The 22,383-nt window shown below is 44.0% G+C and overlaps 1 protein-coding gene across 2 annotated transcripts in view; it reads left to right on the plus strand.

Moving 5' to 3' along the window:
* Positions 1-22,383, plus strand: part of NRK (Nik related kinase) — a 212,176-nt gene that overhangs the window by 138,925 nt on the left and 50,868 nt on the right. For both annotated transcript variants that reach the window (XM_069942941.1, XM_069942940.1), the window contains exons 19-22: positions 4,160-4,233; positions 9,127-9,218; positions 10,607-10,722; positions 12,089-12,188. In XM_069942941.1, coding sequence (XP_069799042.1) covers positions 4,160-4,233; positions 9,127-9,218; positions 10,607-10,722; positions 12,089-12,188 — 382 coding nt within the window. The remainder of the gene's footprint in view (positions 1-4,159; positions 4,234-9,126; positions 9,219-10,606; positions 10,723-12,088; positions 12,189-22,383) is intronic.

Here is a 22,383-nt window from a genome sequence, read left to right on the forward strand (position 1 = left end):
TAATCAGTATTTTTTGCAGATCCATAAAAACTGGAAAGATGATGACAATGGCCCTAAATTTGCCCATAATTGCGGACACTTACACAGCATATGACTGTGGTCCGTACTAGGACTTATCAGTAATTTTTGCTGCACAAACTACGGGCTGTTCATGGATCCATAGAAATGCACACATGTAAATAGCCCAATAGGGATGAATAGGTCCTTGCTTTTGTCCTTAAATTGGATGTACTGTACCATCAGGTACATCCTCTTTAATCTGACCCACGGATAGAACGGCGCCGCCACAGGGAAGCCGTTGCCGCAGTCCGTTTTTTGAACCACGGTCTGGTTCGCGTGTATGGCGCTGTTCTATCCACAGGTACCAGGCCGGGGCTGAAGCACAGCATGCGGTCCGGCCTGCCCCCAGTGGGAAGAAAACCCCGCCCCTGTATGAAGCGGCTCCATTGATTCTAATGGCTAATGGCTCCATTGATTCTAATGGAGCTGCGTCATATAGGGGAAGGAATTCCCTCCACTGGGGTGAGCCGGCCCGCCTCCTATGCTTCAGCCCCGGCCCGCTACCGGCGCCGTTCAAGGGAATAGAGCCTAGGTTCATCCTCTTTAAGGCCAGTTTCACACGTACTGGAATTGCAGTAGATTTCACGCTGCAAATTCCACTGCGATTCCCGGTAGTGTCAGTTTGAATGGGTTTACATACTCGCAGCAGATTTTTCATTCCGCTGTGATATAAATGCCGCCCCCCTTAACCCACAGCTGATAGGAGAATACTTTACCCGTCCGCGCTCCGGCCTGCTTCTGTGGCTCCTGGCTCCCGTAGATCCCGCTCAGCCAATCAGTGCACTACCTGCCGCAGCCAGTGATTGAGTCGGAACTACGGAAGTCGGGAGCCACAGAAGCAGGCCGGAGCAAGGATGGGCAAAGTATTTATCAGTCAACTCTGGGTTAAAGGGGGGGGGGGCGGCGGTGTTTTCATACTCGTAGTGGAATAAAAATTCTGCTGCGAGTATGTAAACCCATTCAAACTAACAGTATCGGGAATCACAGCAGATTTCACTATGGATCTCGCACTGTGAAATCTGCTGCGATTCTGGTACGTGTGAAACTGGCCTAATTGTAGATCCGCAATTAAGGACAAAAGTATGGAAAGTACAAATGTAGCCTCATGGTGTTTACACAGACAGACAGGGCCGCCATCAGAAATTTCGGGGCCCCATACAGCCGGAGTGTCTGGGCCCCCCATTAACAAAAAAACATGGGACGTATTTTTGACTGATGTCTTTGAAGTAACTGGGTGGCTTTGGGATAATTCTGGAAAGCTGGGTCTCTTTGGATACATCCCACGCCAGCCAACTTCCGTGCACTATTAATTAAAATAAAAACTATGGAACCCAAGGGCCAGGGCCGGTTTTAGGTCAAATGTGGCCCTGGGCACAATTTAAAAGTGGGGCCCCAAGTGCTTAGACATTAAACCACTACACAGTCATAGTTAAATAAAGAAGGTGGTCTGAGAGGAGTGTTGCTGGGGTCTTAAAAAATCAGGAGCACAAGCTCCCTACATATGACCACAAAATATTTCTACGCATTGGTACCAAATAATACTGCTGGGATGTGGGGGCAGACAGGGTGCAGGGATCAGGGATGGGGGGTTAGACAGGGTGCAGGGATCAGGGATGGGGGGGTTAGACAGGGTGCAGGGATCAAGGATGGGGGGGTTAGACAGGGTGCAGGGATCAGGGATGGGGGGGTTAGACAGGGTGCAGGGATCAGGGATGGGGGGTCAGACAGGGTGCAGGGATCAGGGATGTGGGGGCAAACAGAGCGCTGACAGAGTGCAAGGAGGTTGGGGCTGACAGGGTGCAGGGATCAGGGATTGCGTCCCCCCCAGCACACATCATCCCCCCCCAGCACACATCATCCCCCCCCAGCACACATGCACACATCATCCCTCCCAGCAGACATTATCCCCCCCAGCACACATGCACACATCATCCCCCCCAGCACACATGCACACATCATCCCCCCCAGCACACATGCACACATCATCTGCCGAGCACACATGCACACATCATCCCCCCAGCACCCATGCACACATCATCCCCCCAGCACCCATGCACACATCATCCCCCCAGCACACATGCACACATCATCCCCCCCAGCACACATGCACACATCATCCCCCCCAGCACACATGCACACATCATCCCCCCCAGCACACATGCACACATCATCCCCCCCAGCACACATCATCCCCCCCAGCACACATGCACACATCATTCCCCCAGCACACATGCACACATCATCCCCCCCAGCACACATGCACACATCATCCCCCCCAGCACACATGCACACATCATCCCCCCCAGCACACATGCACACATCATCCCCCCCAGCACACATGCACACATCATCCCCCCTCAGCACACATCATCCCCCCCAGCACACATGCACACATCATCCCCCCCAGCACACATGCACACATTATCCCCCCCAGCACACATGCACACATTATCCCCCCCCAGCACACATCATCCCCCCCAGCACACATGCACACATCATCCCCCCCAGCACACATCATCCCCCCCCAGCACACATGCACACATCATCCCCCCCAGCACACATGCACACATCATCCCCCCCAGCACACATGCACACATCATCCCCCCCAGCACACATGCACACATCATCCCCCCCAGCACACATGCACACATCATCCCCCCCAGCACACATGCACACATCATCCCCCCCAGCACACATGCACACATCATCCCCCCCAGCACACATGCACACATCATCCCTCCCAGCACACATCACATCCCCCCCCAGCACACATCACATCCCCCCCCAGCACACATCACATCCCCCCCAGCACACATCACATCACCCCCCCAGCACACATCACATCCCCCCCCCAGCACACATCACATCCCCCCCCCAGCACACATCACATCCCCCCCCCAGCACACATCATCCCCCCCCCCCAGCACACATCATCCCCCCCCCCAGCACACATCATCCCCCCCCCAGCACACATCATCCCCCCCCCAGCACACATCATCCCCCCCAGCACACATGCACACATCCCCCTTCTCCTCCGACATCGCAGCACAGGAGAAAGCTGCCAGAGAAGGTTGTGTGGGGTGGGGGAGGGGCCCGGGGGAGTGAGGAAGAGGAGGGGGCCCTGGGAGAGTGAGGAGGAGGCCCTGTGTCTTCCTGCCTGTGCGGTACAGCTAACAGGAGCTTACACACAGGTAGGCTGGACTGCCGGGCCCCCCTGGATGCTAGTTTTTGCCCGGGCCCCTGACAGCTGTACCACCAATACTGCCCTGCAGACAGATTTATCTGACAGATTTTTGAAGCCAAAGCCTGAAAAGAGGAGAAATCTCAGTCTTGAGACCCATTCTATGTTTATAGTCTGTTTCTGGCTTTGGCGTCAAAAATCTGTCAGATAAGTCTGTCTGCTGCATAGACAGTGAGAGAGATGCAGTAATCATATCAAAAGGCTTTTGTGCTTGTGCACTCTTACTTAAACCCTGTGTGTGAGATGCTGGTTTTATATAAATTTCCCCCAAGAGCATTATTCATTTTTATAGGTGCTTTAAGATAAAAATAAATAAAATGCAGTGAGTATCTGTTCATTTTAAGCCTATTACTAAATACTCAAAACCCCATAAGCCAGTTTTATGGTGAACGAACATTGCAACTTGTTGTGCAAGGCTCAGTACACAAACTGCACAACTTTTGCAACTAGAAAGTAGGGAGGGTTTATTAGAAGGGGTCAAAAATTTATCACATTTGTTGAGTGGTCTGTGTCTCTTAGACTGTGTTCACACATGGCATTTTTTGGAGTCTTTTTACAATGAACTGCACACTTGTGGTAAAACAGTGCCATTTTGCTGCAACAAGAAGTGCAAACCCAGCCATAGAAGGCGTCTATCAGAGGGGTTATCCAGTGTTAGAAAAACATGGCTGATACATGTCTTCATTTCACTTGTGGTTTGCAGTTAAGCTCCCTTAACTTCAATGGAACAAAGTTGCAAAACCCCACCCAAACTGGAGACAAGAGTGGTGTGATCGTGCTATCAGGATCTTTGTCTATTAATATGCCACAAATGTTTTTCTGTTCCCGAGCACTAACCTTGTATAATTCCTCCACCAGTGGCTTCCTTCAGCAGCCCGAGCCAGCAAAAAGCAGCAGTGTGACTGGGAATCAGAGCAGCAGATTAAAACCAGGTGATTGTTTCTCCCTCAAGTATTAAAAGCAATGAATGTTCTTTGGCTATGTTCTCACTGCATAGACCGAGCTCCTACACTGAGGTCCCAGCATACTGCCAAAACTCTTTTTTTAAGCATACACAAAAACACGGTTGACCACAGAGCTGCAAAAGGGACTGCAAAAACACAATGTGAACCTAGCCTAAGTGATGAAGCTTTTTCTACCATGCAGATTTTAAATCTACATGGGAAATAACGTGGACTGCAGTTCACTTTGCGAACCAATTCGCCAGATTAAAATTAACGGGTCACACAGTACTTGCAGTTTTTGTGTGTATTCCAAAATAAAATGTGTGAAAAATATGCTGTGTGAACAGAGTTCTATGGTGCTTACACATGGTATAATCATGACAATTAGATGTGAGTAGTTACTGTGGACTGACCCCACATGTAGGAGCAGACTTGGGCTCTTTTCATGCCAGGTTTATGGTGTCCTACATGGGTATATGTCAGGGTGCTCCCTGAAGGATGCCTCTGCTCTGTACAGATACTGCAATTTTACATGGTATATATTTTTACAGTTTTTTTCTGTATTGCATTGTTCTGTATCTGTATTGCATTGATCTGCCCTATACAATGCTAATGTAAATGGAAAACACTTAAACAGAGGCCAGAATACCTTTCTGGCCTTCATCAGTTTTCTGGGGTCTATGGATACAGTTGTCACATGCACTGGGAGAGTTACTAATGCATACAGCAACAAAAATGGCTGAAGTGAGCGTTAGGCCTCATTCACACATCCGTAATGCAGCCTGTAATAGCGGACTACAGACTCATACATTTCAGTTACCTTGTTCACGTGTTCAATCATATGTATGGGGCCATGATTTATGCTAAAAAAAAAAGTACAGGTCTTAGTCCAGACCCATAATTGCAGCACAGATCACGATATACTGTACCTATGTAAAGGTCTGTGCATTGCAAACAACTACGGATGCACATTCATAGTGTGGTCCACATTTGCATTTGGCCCTATGGATGTGTGAAAGAGGCCTTAAAGTGACTCTGTACCCACAATCTGACCATTCTTAATGATGAAGAGGGTGGGGAGGAGGGACGGAGGAGTGGTGCAAAGTTAGGGCACAGATATTCTAAGCCACGCCCGTAGGGCACAGGGCTGGAAGTTTAAAAGTTGTTTTTTTAAGACAATAACTGCATCACCTGCCAAACGGACCCCAGGACAGATCTTGGATTAAAAGCAGCTATCCGAAGGTACAAGGGGTTTGGGGGGTCAGATTGTGGGTACAGAGTCTCTTTATTTTAAAAAAAAAAAGGATCAACCTGCATTCTACCTGCCACACAACGTTGCTGGGATTATCGGCGCCATCACACAGCTATTTGGGGAGAGCAGGAGGCATAGTTAAAACAGCATTTGGATCGCAATCTGAATTCATATGTAAAAAAAAACATTGCAGATATGCTGCAGCCAAATGCAGAAGTGCATCTCGCTTGAAAGGAAGGTATAACACCTTCCTTTCTATTTACCCTAACACTTGGATCCACATATGCCTTTGGCTCCTCATCTGTATCTGCAGTGTCTGTTCCTAGCCTTAGGCTATGTTCATGCCCAGTTTTCAAGTTCACTCTTTGGCTATGTTCACACAATCATTTAGCTACGGCAATCATTTAGCTATCTGGCCTTCCCTTAGTGCAATGACTGGTGTTTGTAAATTATTCTAGTTTAGGTGGACTAATTGGCCTTTGGATATGTCTTAATTGAAAAGTCCATTAAATTTAATAGTAAAAACGTTGAAAGAACGGCGAAAAAAGAAAAACTCTGTGTGAACAGAAACGTCCGTTGTTTGCAAAAGACGTCCGAAAATAATGATCATGTTCATTATTTTGACGTCCACAATAAAAACGTCCATTATTCAATACATTGTGTGCATTGGACGTCTGTCTTTCCATTGACTTCAATGCATTGCTATTGCAGTCAGTTAAATCGCGGCAATATAGGACGTTATTTCAAATATCAAAATCGGCCGCCTTTTCTCTATTTTTGACGTTGTGTGAACATAGCCTTAGGGAATCCTGATTTAATAAAGGGTGTCCCTTCTGTCCAGGCCCTGTTCTATTAGCCAGAGTGAAGGGTGGCTAGTAGAGTCTTTCTGTCCGGACAACTAGCTTATGCCATTACACAGACGGCCAATTGATTTCACAATGAAACGCTTCATTTCCTTTGGAGTGGTGCTGTAGAGAAATTGAACTGTTACTGTTGGGTTCTCCCTCAATTTACAGCAGATTGATGTGGATGTGAACAGCAGGACTCCCTGTAATTGGCTTTTTATTGGGGATCCTTTACCATTCTCTATTAGGTTTACTTTCAGATTCTTAGAGTTTCTAGGAGCGCTTTATATCCAGTTCCATATAGTGATATGCTATACTTCTTAACAAATGGTTAAAGTTTAAAAATAATTGATGTTTGCCCATCGATTGAATGCTCTTCACTCCGCTGCTTCCCTCACAATGAGAAAAACAGATTTACAGTAAAAAAGTGCTGAAGTAGGGAGGCTTCTAGGGGATTTCTGCTAAGTCCCACAACTCGTACATTTTAACTTGCTCATTGTCTTTATATAAACATAATTCTTTCTTATTATTAAAGTTACATTGCTAGCATTTCAGTAAAGTGCTCTCCATCTTACACTTGTCCCACTGGCATGTACTGCTGGAAATTATTTATCTACTGGGATTTCAGCACTTAAGCCTACCACTAGCATCAGCTGTATTATCCTATAGCTGATGGAAATCTTAACCGTGTCTTGCAGCTGTAAGTATATGTATAGGTTAGTATATAGAATAACACGTCCAGCTACAATTTTTCCTATTTTAGAAGCTACATTTACAAAAACTATAATCATGTATTGTATTTAAATTGTTTAACAAATGCACAAAACAGTATTCCAATTATTAATGACAGCAAAACTACCAAAAAATACTATTCTAGGTGACGTTTATTGGAGATAGTAACCCCCCCCCCACCCCCATCCTATGATCATAAAGACCAAAAGATTCTCAGTGACCTATGAAAATGAAGGCAAATGGGCCGATCTGCTAGACTTTTGAAAGGGCTCACATGGTGGATTCTTCTGCCTGTTCGGACTCAGTATTGGTCACTGAGGCAGATGTGGCAGTCATATCCATATAGAATGGAGCCCACCAGTGTTCCCTTTAGCAGAGGATTTTACTGGAAAGCCCCCATTTTTGGATACCTTTTTCTGGAAGTTTGAGCTACTAATGGAGGGTTTCACAATCAACAGGAATTGTTGAACAGAGGGGACGTAGATCAGGAACATTGCCTAACACTAGTGGTGAGCAAACTGACTGATTCCGAACACCTATGGCTGTAGCCATGTTTTTCAGGACTCCCTAGGGCTGCATCTAACTTCTCCAGTCACCAAGAATCATCAAATGCTGAGCAAATTTTCTCATCACTACTAAACACTACTCACAAAATTGCATTACACTAACAGCCCACATCTGCCAATTCCTTTTCTTAAAGCAAGCCAACATAAAAAGTACAGAGGAACTGCTTAAATTGCAGAATCTGAACCATTAGTTATAAGTATTAAAATAATAACTTGCACACACTGTTGGCAGACATAGGTTGTCTTTACCCTGTAATATTGAAGCACTATAGGTAGCAGAGGCTATACAAGAGGCCCATACAGTATACTGTTCTTGCACAGGGGTCCTCTGTTGTTGATCTCCCGCTATGTCAACATCAGAGACTTTAATAACAGAGGGAAATAAGCAGTGGCTTAAAGCGTACTTGTCACTACAAATAATTTTTTCCATTAGATATGTGAAAATTCATTGATCACAGCGGGCCTCATTGCTAAGACCTGCTCTGATCGGGAGATATAGCCGTGGAGAGATTGTGGAAGTGCAATCCACTCCCCGGCTGGCCGCTCATTCAATCAATATTTTTCAATGTAATTCTATTGACGGAATGAGCGGCCAGCGGGGGAGTGGATTGAGCTGCCTTGATCTCTCCACGGCTATATCTCCTGATCACAGCAGGTGTCAGCAGTGAGGCCTGCTATGAACAATAACTTCAACTTTCTGATGATATGTAAAAAGTTATTTCTAGTGACAGTGCCCATTTAACTTTTATAGGAACAAGAGATGATAAGGTGTTGTAAAGTTCTGTATGCCTTATCCGTTTTTCCCCAAAACATCTGCCATCGGAGGGCCTCCATACACATAAGTGTACTGGTAGATCCCGCCCAAATCGCAAGGTTTGGTGGACTTTAATCTTGTGTGTACAACCAACTATAGACATTTGTTAGGTTTTAAAATTCTTTGCAGACAGAAGGGTTAATACAAGAATGCTCCCATGGCTTAAGGCATTGGTTCAGACAACATTATATTAGAGAATTGCCATTTACACAATTCCCCAGCATACTGTTCAGCATAGCTCCACAGGCAGAGATACACTGTAAATTCACATAACAAGTTTTTATTGTATCTCCTGACATAAATATTTGTATTGTGATGTGTATTTATTTTAGTGCTGCCCTTTGATACCTTCGCTGTACCTCATAATGCACTTTGTTTTTGCTTTCATGTGGTTATCAGCAGGTTTCCTCTATTTACTGATCATCTTGTATTACAAGTCACTTTGGATTTCTAGATTCTTGCAAAGGTTTTAGAGCGCTGCTTGAGTGCTTTTATGATGCATGACTTAAGACTCCGGCAAGATTTCCCTTAAGATAAAACAAAGATACTTGATGAATGAGGAGTGACAGAGAGTGCCAGATGCCACGACGGTGAATGACACTAACTATGAATGATAGAACACTTTTAAAAATGGAACAATTAATGTCATATCATTTAATTTGATTGTTTTAGGGTCACCGATAGATAAGCAAGGGGTACAGCATTATCCCTCTCAGTTAGAGAAGGCTGAAAATGAAGTACACCTGGATTTCAGGAAGATTTCAGTAAGTGTCCTGACATATACTGACAATCATCACCTATTTGTGTGCCATTAATGTTGGTATAAGTGTATTTACCTTTGAAGTCATACCACACAGGGGTCCAATGAATAAAAAAAGTTCCATACTACACAATACCATGTGAAAAATGATATTTTACTTCTGTGCTGAGAGAAACAGCCAAGGGAGACCAGCCAAACGATAACACTGCCGGCTGCTAGTGAAAGCGCTCAATGCAGTGAAATCCTAGGTGCATTGCTCCCTGGGAAACATGAATATGCAAAAGAAGAGCCTGTGGAGCCTCATCAAAGAGTCTCGAAACACCGGACTAGCCAGATATCCCTCCGGGAAGGACCCAGCCAAGGGGTGGCTCCTGTAAGGAAACCACCAAAACCACCATATTAAGTCAATGTAATGACGAGGGAAAAAATCAAGGCCAGGTAACCATCCACAGACAGCTGTTCTGGGGTGTTGCCCCTCATCAGTGTGGAGCAGGATTCTGGCTAGGTGGGAGCAATGCCTAGTAGAGCCATAAGAGAAACAGATCGCTGATCTCAGGGAGACCAGCCAAACGATAATACTGCCGGCTGCTAGTGAAATCCTAGGTGCATTGAAATGCAGTGAAATCCTAGGTGCATTGCCCCCTAGGAAACACGGCTGGGTCCTTCCCGGAGGGATATCTGGCTAGTCCTGTGTTTCAAGACTCTTCAATGAGGCTCCACAGGCTCTTCTTTTGCATTAACGTCTGTGCTGAGACATGATTGCTTAAAGGGGAACAATCAGCAGGTTAGACTAATCTAATCTGCAGATATGTCCCAAATGCGCACGGGGAACCAAGGAAGAAGGTATGTCTCTTACCTTCTTCCTCGGCGCCAATCCTGTGCAGTTAGTAGTTGAATCCACTTGGTGTGATGGGGCAGGGCAGTGCTTGTAACTGTGCCCCGGGCCATGGCTTCAACTACCAATTGCGCAGGAACAACGCTGAGGAGGAAGGTAAGAGACATTCCTTCCTCCTCAGCATTCTGTATGCATTAGGGGGCTATCAGTGGGTTAGATTAGTCTAACCTGCTATTAGTTCCCCTTTAAATGGGATGAAAGCTGTGGGCAGGTTATGGTGCCTACACATGATCTCTTCTAATTCTGTTAGTTACAGTTTTTTAATGAAGTCGTTGATCCAAATCACCATCCACAACAATATCCACATACACAGTTAAATCCCCTCACATGACAACCACTGTTATGGGGGCACTCTACTGCTATGGGGATATGGTCCATACTTAAATCAAACAGCACTCTTTTACAGTGTATGTCAGCCAATGGAATAGGGTCCTGAGTGTTATTACCTTGTTAATTAACATAACAAAATCAACTTTTTTTTTTCTTTTTTGTTTCAGAACCATAATTTTGTAGCTAAAGGAAATGAGAGTAACAGGTCCTACTTAAAAGCATCATATTACTCCTCGTCCAGCGATGAGATTGGCAGCAGTGATGATGATATCCAAAAGAAAAGGTTTGTTCACATGCAGTTTTCCAGGACACGGTTCATGTTAATAAGCCCCAAATCTTAAAGGGGTTGGCAAATTTTTAAATTGGACCTGTAATGCTGAAGAGGTCATTATACTACATGCAAAACACTGTCAAATAGAGGAGATCATCAACAATCACTTACTGCACAAGTATGTTTATATATATATACAGCCAATTTATTTGTTGTGTCCCTTGCAGTCAGACCCCCTTTGATCAGTCAGTTATACCTTATCATGTGAATGAGGGCTAATGTTTAATTTTGGGATGATCCCTTTAAAACCTTACATTCACCATTTTAGATTTAGAAGATTTGTACTGCTGTCCGCAGTTAGTGGTGACATTATAACACTGATAAATCCAAGAACTTCCAACCCACTGGGTTGACTGGTACCTGTTGGTCTGTCAGTATGTACTCCCTGGGGATCTAGCAGTAAATCAGACCATAGTAATCATCATCTAGTATATGATGAACCATCTATACATGCAAGGCCCAGTCCCTAGTGACCTACTGGTATATTCTATGGCCAGACTGGTGACTGAGAGATATGTACTGTTGCTAGTCTTGGTATGTACCATAATTTTGTTCTTGGTTACCTCTTTTTAGTGTTGTTTTTAAATAATATGTAGAAAATTGACATTATAAGTTTCTCAAACTGCAGTTTTTACATTGATCGTCACTTCTCAAATTTAACATCAGGTATCAGGTTTTTTTTCTTACCAACTTCTTATGTCTGACATGGACTATATTTTGCTAATTCCCAGAAATATACAAAGGATAGTGAAGTCACCCATACGTGTGACTATGTAATATGTTGTTTAGTTTCCAAAACATTCTTTCATTCAGCAAAAAATACTTTTTGATCATTGTACATTGGTTTATAACTGATTAAAATACGAGATTTTTTTGAACCACAGTTGTGGTTCCCTGTTTATATACCTCTGCATGTATTTGCTTTATAGCCTACAAAATTCTCTATTAGTTATGCTAAAAAAAAAAGGCCAATGACAGTCCCCAAATTTCTCGACGGGGTTGGAAATTCACATTTATGTGTGTGCTGTGGCCAGAACAGCTCATCCCTTTGCCTGATTGACTGAATCCTGGATAACCCCTGGATGGGTCAGCAGATCAAGGGGCCATGCAGCAAATTTCACTAAGCACAATAATATAGACTTACCTTTCCCTAAAATAGAGTTCGATATGGTGACATATTTTCTTAAAAGTTATTGTGGCAACATTGTTCATATGTGTCAAGGATTATATATATAGAGGCAATCACTTGTAAACTTGTGCATAAAATTAGTATGTTTTCAACTAAGGTGCAAATACATTGTGTCAATGATCTTTCCAGGCAACCGCTGAGCAATGGTATAATGGATGTCTCAAGGCCAAGACCTGCAGAAGGAAAAGTAGAGAGACCCATGGAGCAGAGAGGCATGCATGGAGACAAGGTGAACTGCTTAGAGTCCAACAGCTTCTAGCATAGAGTTGGTCCAGATTAGTTGCACTGCTTAGACTCATAAGTGGGTTGGTGTCAGTGCATATCATATGCAGTTTTGATGCAACTTCTTCCTCAAAGTGTGTGTGTTTTAGAGAAATATTACCATGAGGAAAAAGTGATTTGACCTATAATCACAACTGAGGATGAATGCAAGCTCAATTCTATAAGTACACTTTAAAGATTTCATGAAAACTATGACACTATTTGTGTGGCTTGGGCCACCAATGCAGAATGTTATAATAGTATGACGTTGGCTATAGAAACGTTATAGTTCAGACAGCACCGAGCAGGAGAGGAGCCAGCCATCAGATTGGAGTCCTGTATCCTGCCAGCCCCATATCCTTCATCTACTAGTTCCCAGCAGGCCTTACCTCCTCATGGTTGCTGCAGGTCTGACCTTGTAGGAAAGAGAGACTCCTTGTCAGGACTGGTCACAGCAGAGGTGACAATCAGAAAAGCAATTTAGTTCAAAATCCAAGGGCTCAACGCAATTGGGGGGGGGGGGGGGGGGGGCTCTTAACAATAGGGTGAAGCTTAGCAGGAATGCAGACAGAGTTTAGTGGTCAACAGGAATCTTAGGTGCAGGGCTTCTGCTAGCTCCTGCTTGCCTATTACAAGGTTCATCAGTCAAAAAGATGAGAAAACCAATATTTTCATTGTATTTAAAAAAAATTTAAAGTGTTACTGTAGTTAAAAAAAAAACTCTGACATGTCATAGGGACATATCTAAAAATTTGATAGGTCCCGGTCTGAGTGTTCAGATCTGTGCCGATTGGGAAAACAAGTGTGGAGAGGATCACTCTCCCGGCTCTTACTTACAGTCAGACTCAATTGAGCTCCATTAAAATTTTGACTCCTTTTTTTTAACTCAGAGCAGAGAGTGGACGTGCTGCAGTGTGTTTTCTCCCTGCTCGTTCTCCCAATCGGTGCAGGTACACTCAGACCTGGACCGGTCAAAACTTTTGACACGTCTATATAAAATATCAAAAGCTTTTTGTAACGACAGTGACACTTGAAATTTCTAGCATACCAGCCCTTTCTTCCGGGTGCCTTGCTTAGTCTGGCCTCTCCCCATTGACCTGTCTGGCATGGGTGACCCCGCCAGGAGTATAACTCCCACCAGCTTAGCTCATTGGATCACTAAGGCACGCAAGCTCCTTCACCACGTCAAGGTGAAGGCACCATGAGGGAGGCCCTTCACCCTAACCCGATTACCCACCCTAACCCTTAATTTGCCTGCTCTTTGTTGTAAAATGGACGCTTCCAGTGACCTTCCAATCCCAAGGCCCACCCCAGCCCTCTAACGTGGACCCTCCCCCCGCCCTTCCCAGCCCTGGTCGCCCCGCCCCCTAACGTGGACCCTCCTGGGGCTGTCCCAGCCATATCTGTCCATTGCAACAAAGCGCAGCTTTATCTTTTTAAGAGCGCAGTACAAAAGCAGTGCTGTGATTGGTTGCTGTTGGTAACAAGGAGAGTCTGTATTTTTCACCTACAATAAATAAATTGGGGCTGATTGATGAGAACTCTGCTTCTTGTTGCACATCACCTAAGTGTCCCTCTTTTGGAGGGAGAGTCCCTCTTTGCCCCTTAAATGTCCCTCTTTTTGACCTAGGAATTAGATTGTCATTAATAAACTTTCTATGTTGCTCTAGAAAGTGTCTGTTTTCTTACTGTATAATAAACCTAACTTTGCAAATTACTGGTGCAAGTTGGATTCTAAAAATTGTTATATTCGAATAATTCATGTGACATTATGGCCCCTTTCACAAATCCATTCACACATTCGACTCGGTGACTTCTATGGCCCCATAGACAACTGTAGGTGTTACAGATCCGTGTTGGAGCCATGGTCCGCGCTGCAAAACTATAAAGCCATTGTGTGGTCCTGCTGCAGATTCAAATCTGCACCCTCAAATCTGCTGCAGATTCAAATCTGCACCATCAAATCTGCTGCAGATCTGCTGCAGATCCTGTACGTGTGAACGCACCCAGGTGATGCAGTCATAAAAAACAACTTTTAAACTGGTAGCCCCGTGCCCTTTGGCCGTGCCTTACATTGTGTATGCATTAGGCTGGCACAACCTCTCTGTCCCTCCTCCCTGCCCTCCTCAGCATGAGGAATGCTCCAGGCAGATTGTCTCCTATTCATCACCTGTGAGAGGACGGCACATGGGCTGGATCCTTAAGGCACCTGTGTAGTTTTCACTGCAGGGGAATAGGAAAAATAGTGAAGAGGGTGGGGAGGAGGGATGGAGACAGAGACTTTTTCGCTGGATATTAGCCCTGAAAAGAACTTTTGAGTTCAGTAGTAAGCCTGCCTAACCAAAACGCTACTAAAACCTATCTCTCCCTGCTGCAAGATCTTTCCCTGGCTAGGTTGAAAGCGCATCTGCGGTTGAGAGGCGGAAGTCAATTATTAAATATTCGAGGTCATGTGGTTCAGCCATCCAATTAAGGGTAGACGCCGTTTTCACACTGCATGCGTACTCCCAGGGTCCCTCACGGCCTCCCTGCATGGTGATTGGATTAAAAAAAAGCGCCAACTGCGATGGGAGGGCTTTCGAATGTTTCCCGCGTATTCGTCACACTACCCGATTGAATTTGAATCTTTCGAATACCGCAATATTCGATGGAACACCATCTAGATCGAATCGTATTCGCTCATCTCTAATCTGAAGGTACAAGCGGTTTGGGGGGGTCAGATTGTGGGTACAGAGTCACTTTAAAGGTATCTGTATCTAGAGGAGCACTTTAAAGGAGTGTCCATTTGACAAAACCCATTCCTATTTACATAAACCTTATTATTAGAGATGAACGAACTTTCGGCATTTGATTAGCGGTGGCTGCTGAAGTTGGATAAAGCCCTAAGGCTACGTGGAAAACATGGATATAGTCTTTGGCTGCATCCATGTTTTCCAGACAACCTTAGATCTTCATCCAAGTTCAGCAGCCCCAGCTAATCAAATGCCGAACGTTCGGGTTCGGATGGACACGAACCCGAATCCGGTTCTCTCATCTCTACTTATTATGAGTATTTAGAGCAGGGTCCTTTGTCAAAAAATCCTCATTTCTTAGCCTGAGCACAAACTGACTGTAATGAATATCATCAGATCTGGGGGACATGTCCTACATTACACAAACAACATGTTAATTTATAGAGGCAATATGTAATACATAATCCCACCTGCGGAGGTGCTGTAGGTGAATTGAACACTTTCTGCAAGGTCTCACCACAAATTACAACTGATCTATGGTGGCCCCAGCAGGAGGACAGTTTGTGATCATTTTATTAATTTATTCTAACAAGTAGGGATTGTCAAAAGCAGAGAGCAGAGAGACCATTGTTTTAGTCCTGAGGTAGGTTTAGTAAGTTCCAGACACTATATTCAATATCCCTATATTTTGCTGGTATATAGCAGTTGATATCTTTGCTACAACATCTGATGCTCATATAGTGAATTTTCCATGGTCTTAATGACATCATACTGGTAGACTTATGTTTTACTGCATAGTTTGCAGTATACAGTCATTTATACATTAACACTTTTTTTCTAGATATTTTAGGAAAATTGGAAATTCCCAAATTGCCATGCACCTAGCCTTATTATATTTCTCTTTATGAGCTATCAAGTCTGAAACTCCTGTAATGGCAATGTTATCTGTGTAAAACATATGTCGTATTGTTCTATAGCTTGGGATAGTTTCTCTCCAGAAGTTTTGTAACAAGCATCGGCCAGGACTATGTGTTGGGGGTAGCTTGAGGTCAGGACTTCATCACTAACATCCATATTCCTGTGCCCTTACACACCACTGCAGATACATCTGTTGCACATTTACACGACCCTGGATCTTTACATTTTATAAAATGCTTTCACTTGTATTGTTAAAATATGTATGTGTATGAACACTCTTTTCATTCCAAATCTTAAATTTTAATTTTCACAACTTATTATAGTTAATTTTTAAAATGGTAAAATATGAATATTAATAAAACAGTAAAAGTCACTAAATGACATTTAAAGGGGTAATCTGGAGAAAAGAAAAGTGTTTGCAAATCAGTTGATGGAAGAAAAATGTTACCTCTATTAGAAAAAATAATCAAACCTTCCAATACTTAACAGGTGCTGTATGCCCTGGAAGAAGTCATGTAGTTCTCTCAGATCTGACACAGTGCTTCCTGTTACCTCCCCTGTCCATGTCGGGAACTGTCCAAAGCAATAGCAAATCCCCAAACCAAACTTCTCCTGCTCTGGACAGTTCCCGACAAGGACAGAGCACTGTTGGATTGGAAAGAACTAAACAACTTCATATGACACATACCACAGCCGATTAAAGGCGTATTCAATAGAATATTTTCAAGTCAACTGGTGCCAGAAAGTTATACAGGTTTATAAGTTACCTTACAAAAAATAAAAACAATTCAATCCCTTCTATTACTTATCGATAGAGATGAGCGAACCTGCCAAAAGCTTGGGTTTGGATATGGCCGGCCAATGGCCATTTTTCCAGGCAGTCCCTGGGCTGCATCCACCTTCTCAAGGCAGCAGGATTCAAATGTCAATCATTCGAGTTAATGCAAACCCAAACTTTCGGCAGGTTCACTTATCTCTACTGAAAAGCACTAGAAAGGATTGAATTTTTTACACAGAGGCAATTTACAAATCTGTATAACTTTCTGGCACCAGATGATTTGAAAACATTGTATTGAATCAATCTACATAAATCTGTATTATTCTTAGTCTGTTTTTTTGGGTTGTTTTTTTTTCTACATATTTACATGCTATTTTTAGTTTACTTCTTTTATACTAATAGTGCTTTGGAGAAATTTGTCATCAGATACTTCCCATATGGCATGCATAATCTTTCAGGCTTATTGCCAGGCTCAACTATACTTAAAGCGTAACTGTCATTTCAGGTCCATTTTTCTGAAAACATTAAATATCAACAGTACAAGCGATTTTAAGAAACTCTGTAATAGGTTTTATGTACTAAAAGAGTTTCCTTCTGTACTGAAAAAGCAATCTCCCAGCCTCCCCCCTCACATCAGATGAAGCAGGATTTCTGTCTCCATTATGTGGCTATGGAGAGGGGAGGGGCTGTTAGGAGTGACTGAGCACGGAGCAGTCCTGCAGAGCACAACACCCTGCAATCTTCTCTCAGTAAGTTCATAGGTGCGTTTTAGGTGCCCAGACAGTCTACAAACAGCTGACCTTCATGTCACCTCTTCCTGCTCCCTCATCTCCCTCGGCCCCTCCCCCCTTCATAGGCTTACAATGGAGAGAGCAGAGCCTGTCTTCACTGGCTTCTCTGTAATGAAGACGTGTTTGCCTGATAATGCACAGATAAGAAGTCAGGGGGGGAGGCTGGGAGATTGCTTCTTGAGTACAGAAGGAGGCTTTTTTGGCTGATAAAACCTATTACAGAGTTTCTTAAAATCGCTTATACTACTGATTTCTACAATAAAAAAAAAAAACATGACAGTTACGCTTTAACCCCTAGACGACCCAGGGCGTATAGTTACGCCATGGAAGTCTGTCCCCAGACGACCTAGGGCGTAACTGTACGCCCTGGGTGTTTCTCCCGCTATGAATCGTGCTCCGGAGCGGAGCGCGCTTCACAGCAGCCGGGACCTCTCCGGCAATGACACGCTGCAGCGATCGCGCTGCCGCGTGTCATTAACTCCTTAAACGCCGCCCTGTCACTTACCGATCGGGACCCCCGCAGGGGAGCTTCTAGTATATGTGTAAAAAAAAAAAGTGTTGTTAATAGTAAAAAGCCCCCTCCCCTAATAAAAGTCTGAATCACCCCCCTTTTCCCAGGTTTTAAATAAAAGTAAACAAATAAATAAATAAACATATTTAGTATCGCCGTGTGCGTAATCGCCCAAACTATTAATTAATCACATTCCTGATCTCGCACGGTAAACTGCGTCAGCGCAAAATAATCCCAAAATGCAAAATTGCACATTTTTGGTCGCATCAAATCCAGAAAAAATGTAATAAAAAGCGATCAAAAAGTCATATATGCACAATCAAGGTACCGATAGAAAGAACACATCATGGCGCAAAAAAATACACCTGACACAGCCCCATAGACCAAAGGATAAAAGGGTTATAAGCCTGGGAATGGAGCGATTTTAAGGAACGTATATTTGTTAACAATGGTTTGAATTTTTTATAGGCCATCAGATACAAGAAAAGTTATACATGTTATATATCGTTTTAATCCTAACGACTTGTGGAACATGCATAACAAGTCAGTTTTATCCCAGGGCGAATGGCGTAAAAACACAGTTCCCCCAAATAAAAGAAATGCGTTTTTTTTTTTAAATTTCACCACACTTTGAATTTTTTTCTGGTTTCGTAGTGTACCAAATGCAAAAATACAGCCTGTCATTGCAAAGTACAATTAGTGACGCAAAAAATAAGGGCTCATGTGGGTTTCTAGGTGGAAAAATGCAAGTGCTATGGCCTTTTAAACACAAGGAGGAAAAACCGAAAACGCAAAAACGAAAATGGGCCCCGTCCTTAAGGGGTTAATAACCTACAAGAAATACACATCTGCAGTCAAATATAATCCACGAGACAGTATATCCCACATTGTGGAGTTATCACATTGAAGACAAAAACTAAAAGGAAACATGTTTTATATTAGGATAGGTATATTTGCACAAGTTCAGAAAATTAGGATAGATTGGATCTGGAAATGCAGGTGAGTTTGATATGTGCTGATTACTCCTCAATGCCTAGTTTAGTGGCTACACACATGGCCAGACTTCCTAATACCTGGTGGTTCTACTCCACAAACTGAATGGCTACTCAAACTAGTCCTTAGGGTCCTATTACACAGCCCAATTATAAATGCTGCTACATCTGCTACATCGGCGCTCGTTTACTGAGCAATTAGATGAGCCAACTATCGGGCAGCAAGGGCTGAACGGACATCGTCCATGATGCCCTTGTCTTTAGTATAAAATAATAAAGTATTAACTCACCTAACCACATTCCCTGGTGTCCTTGGGCCTTATCTGGTCTCCTTGGAGGCCTTCTCTGGTGTCTGCAGCTCTGCCTCCTCTGCACTGACAGGCCACTCAACTAGGCACAGGCCAAGACAGGCCGCAGGACACTCAGCCAATCACTGGTGGCCTGTCTCAGCCAATGATTGGCTGAGCAGCCAGCGGCCTCTCTCAGCCTTTCAGTGCAGAGAAGGCAGAGCTGCAGACATCGCAGAAGGCCTCTGAGGACACCAGAAAAGTCCCAAGGACACCAGGGAACATGGTAAGGGGAGTTAATACTTTATTATTTTATGCTACAATCGTCAGCCGTTGGCCATGCATCACTTTTACACGTAGCAATGTGCGCCCAACGCCCAGTGATTTTAGGTCAGGACCTTAAAAAACGATCAGGCAATGATCGTTTCATCGGCCGATCATCCTCTCTATTATATAGAGGCATAAGCAGCCAAATTGGCCTGGTTAGGCTGATTATTGCTCCGTGTAATAGGGCCTTTATACTATGTGTACATATGTTAGAGTTTCAGTACAGTAAAACAATGAAGGATGGCTGGACAGTGATGAAATTGTTAATTACTGCAATTAAGTAATGCAGTGACACAATGAAAATGCATGTGAAAACACAGCCCTTAAGTTGATCATACACCTTTAAAAGCTGTCAGCCGAATGTTTGTTAGGCTAGGTTCACACTGCGTTTTCAGCATCCGTTTAACGCATCCGTTTTTTGCAAAAACGCATGAAAAACGGATTGCAAAAAATGGATTCATTTGTGTGCATCCGTTTTTCCATTGACTTCCATTATAAAAAAGAACGGATCCGTTTTTTTGGGCGGACCCAAAACGGACCAAAAAACGTTGCTGACCCTATTTTTCTGGACGTTAAAAAAAACGGATCCGTTAAACGGATGCTGAAAACGCAGCGTGAACCTAGCCTTAGGCTGACAACTATCAATCCCAATCTTTCTATGTATTTGAATTTTGTACATGTGATCTCAGTCAAGAGAGAAAGGGTAAGCCATTGCCAGACTAAACTTACCTCTGTGAACAGTAGGGTTGGACAGCTGAAATCCAATATTCCAACATCATCTGTCGGGAGACTCAACCTACATCAGTAGGTTGGTTGGTCTCACTGAAGTTTACTTAAACATTTGGGCACCTTGAGGAGTCCACTAAATACTGAGCCCAGTCGAATTTATCATCATTAGGCTTGGTGAGCAGTCCTTATGGCTGCAGTTGTCAAGTGGAAACCTTGATTTCTCAATGTATACTATTTTTTTTATGAAAGTGTCCTACTTTTATTTTTGACAACCAATTTAGTTCTTTTTATTTATATGCTGTTTACAAGTACTTAACCATTATTTGGATTCAAATTCAGGACCCTCATTTTGCAAGGACGTGGTGCTTACTAGTGAGCCACAAAGATGCCCAACACAGTGATGTCTAATATAACAATAATAATTTTTTATTTATATAGCGCCAACAGATTCCGCAGCACTTTACAATTCTGGAGGTACATACATAGACAAAAAATCGACATTACAGAGATACTTATAATTATCCATACATGAGGAGTGAGGTCCCTGCTCGCATGCATGAGCTTACATACTATCAGGAGGGGGTGCGAGAGAAAATGGCAGAGGGGCAAAGTGCATCGTTGTTCTTATGGTCCAGCCATCTTTATAAATAAGGCAGTGCGGGTAAGGGGGGGTTAACCTGTCACCAGCCAATGCCTGCATGCACAGGTCTAAGTGCTTAAATGCTTGGTGTGTGTGTGTGTGTGCGTGTATGTATGTGTCTGTGTGCGTGGTGGAGGTGTGTGTGTGTGAGTGTGTGTGTGTGAAGGGGGGGTTGAGGGTTGAGTCAAAATTAGGGAACCTGGTAAGCCTGTTTGAACAGATGTGTTTTGAGGGCAAATTTGAAGCTTTGTGTATTGGAGGTGAGTCTGACAGTCTAGGGTAATGCATTCCATAGAACTGGTGCAGCTCGGGTGAAGTCCTGGAGACGGGAGTGAGAGGTGCGGATCAAGGTGGATGTTAATCGTAAGTCATTAGAGGAGCGTAGGGCACAGGTAGGGCGGTAGACAGAGATGAGGGAGGAGATGTATGGAGGTGCAGCACTGTGGAGAGCCTTGTGGGTGAGCAGGAGGACTTTATATTGTATCCTGTGTTTAACAGGGAGCCAGTGTAGTGACTGGCACAGGGGGGAGGCATCAGTATAACGGCTGGACATGGGGATGAGCCTGGCCGCTGTATTGAGAATGGACTGGAGAGAGGAGAGTTTAGAGGAAGGAAGGCCGATTAGTAAGGAATTGCAGTAGTCAAGACGGGAATGAATCAGAGCGACAATGAGAGTTTTAGCAGATTCGACAGGAAGGAAGGGACGGATTTTAGAGATGTTTTTTAGATGCAGATTACAGGAACATGAAAGAGATTTAATGTGAGGAGTGAAGGAAAGATCTGAGTCAAACATAACCCCAAGGCAGCGGGCTTGTTGTGTAGGGGCTATGGTTGTACCACAGACAGAGATGGGAATGTCAGGTGGAGGGTGTTTAGCAGAGGGAGGGAAGACAAGAAGCTCAGTCTTAGAAAGGTTTAGTTTTAGGAATAGGGAGGACATAGCGTTGGAGACGGCAGACAGACAGTTACTGGTGTTCTGTAGAAGTGCGGGGGTGATATCACGGGAGGAGGTATATAGCTGGGTATCATCAGCATAGAGATGGTACTGAAAACCAAACTTGCTGATGATTTGTCCGATGGGTAAAGTGTAAAGTGAGAAAAGGAGAGGGCCCAGGACTGATCCCTGAGGAACCCCAACTGTAAGGGGGAGAGAAGATGACGTGGAGCCAGAAAGTGATACACTAAAGGAGCGGTCGGAGAGATAGGAGGAGAATCAGGAAAGAGCAGAGTCCTTGAGGCCGATAGAGCGGAGCGTGGAGAGGAGGAGCTGGTGGTCTACAGTGTCAAAAGCTGCAGATAGGTCCAGGAGGATGAGAAGTGAATGGTCACCTTTAGATTTGGCGGAGAGGAGATCGTTAGAGACTTTAGTAAGGGCAGTTTCTGTAGAGTGGTGAGGACGGAAACCGGACTGAAGGGGGTCAAGGAGAGAGTTGTCAGAGAGGTAGCAGGTTAGGCGGG

Source organism: Dendropsophus ebraccatus, chromosome 10 (assembly GCF_027789765.1).
Source record: "Dendropsophus ebraccatus isolate aDenEbr1 chromosome 10, aDenEbr1.pat, whole genome shotgun sequence".
NCBI classification, from domain to species: Eukaryota; Metazoa; Chordata; class Amphibia; order Anura; family Hylidae; genus Dendropsophus; species Dendropsophus ebraccatus.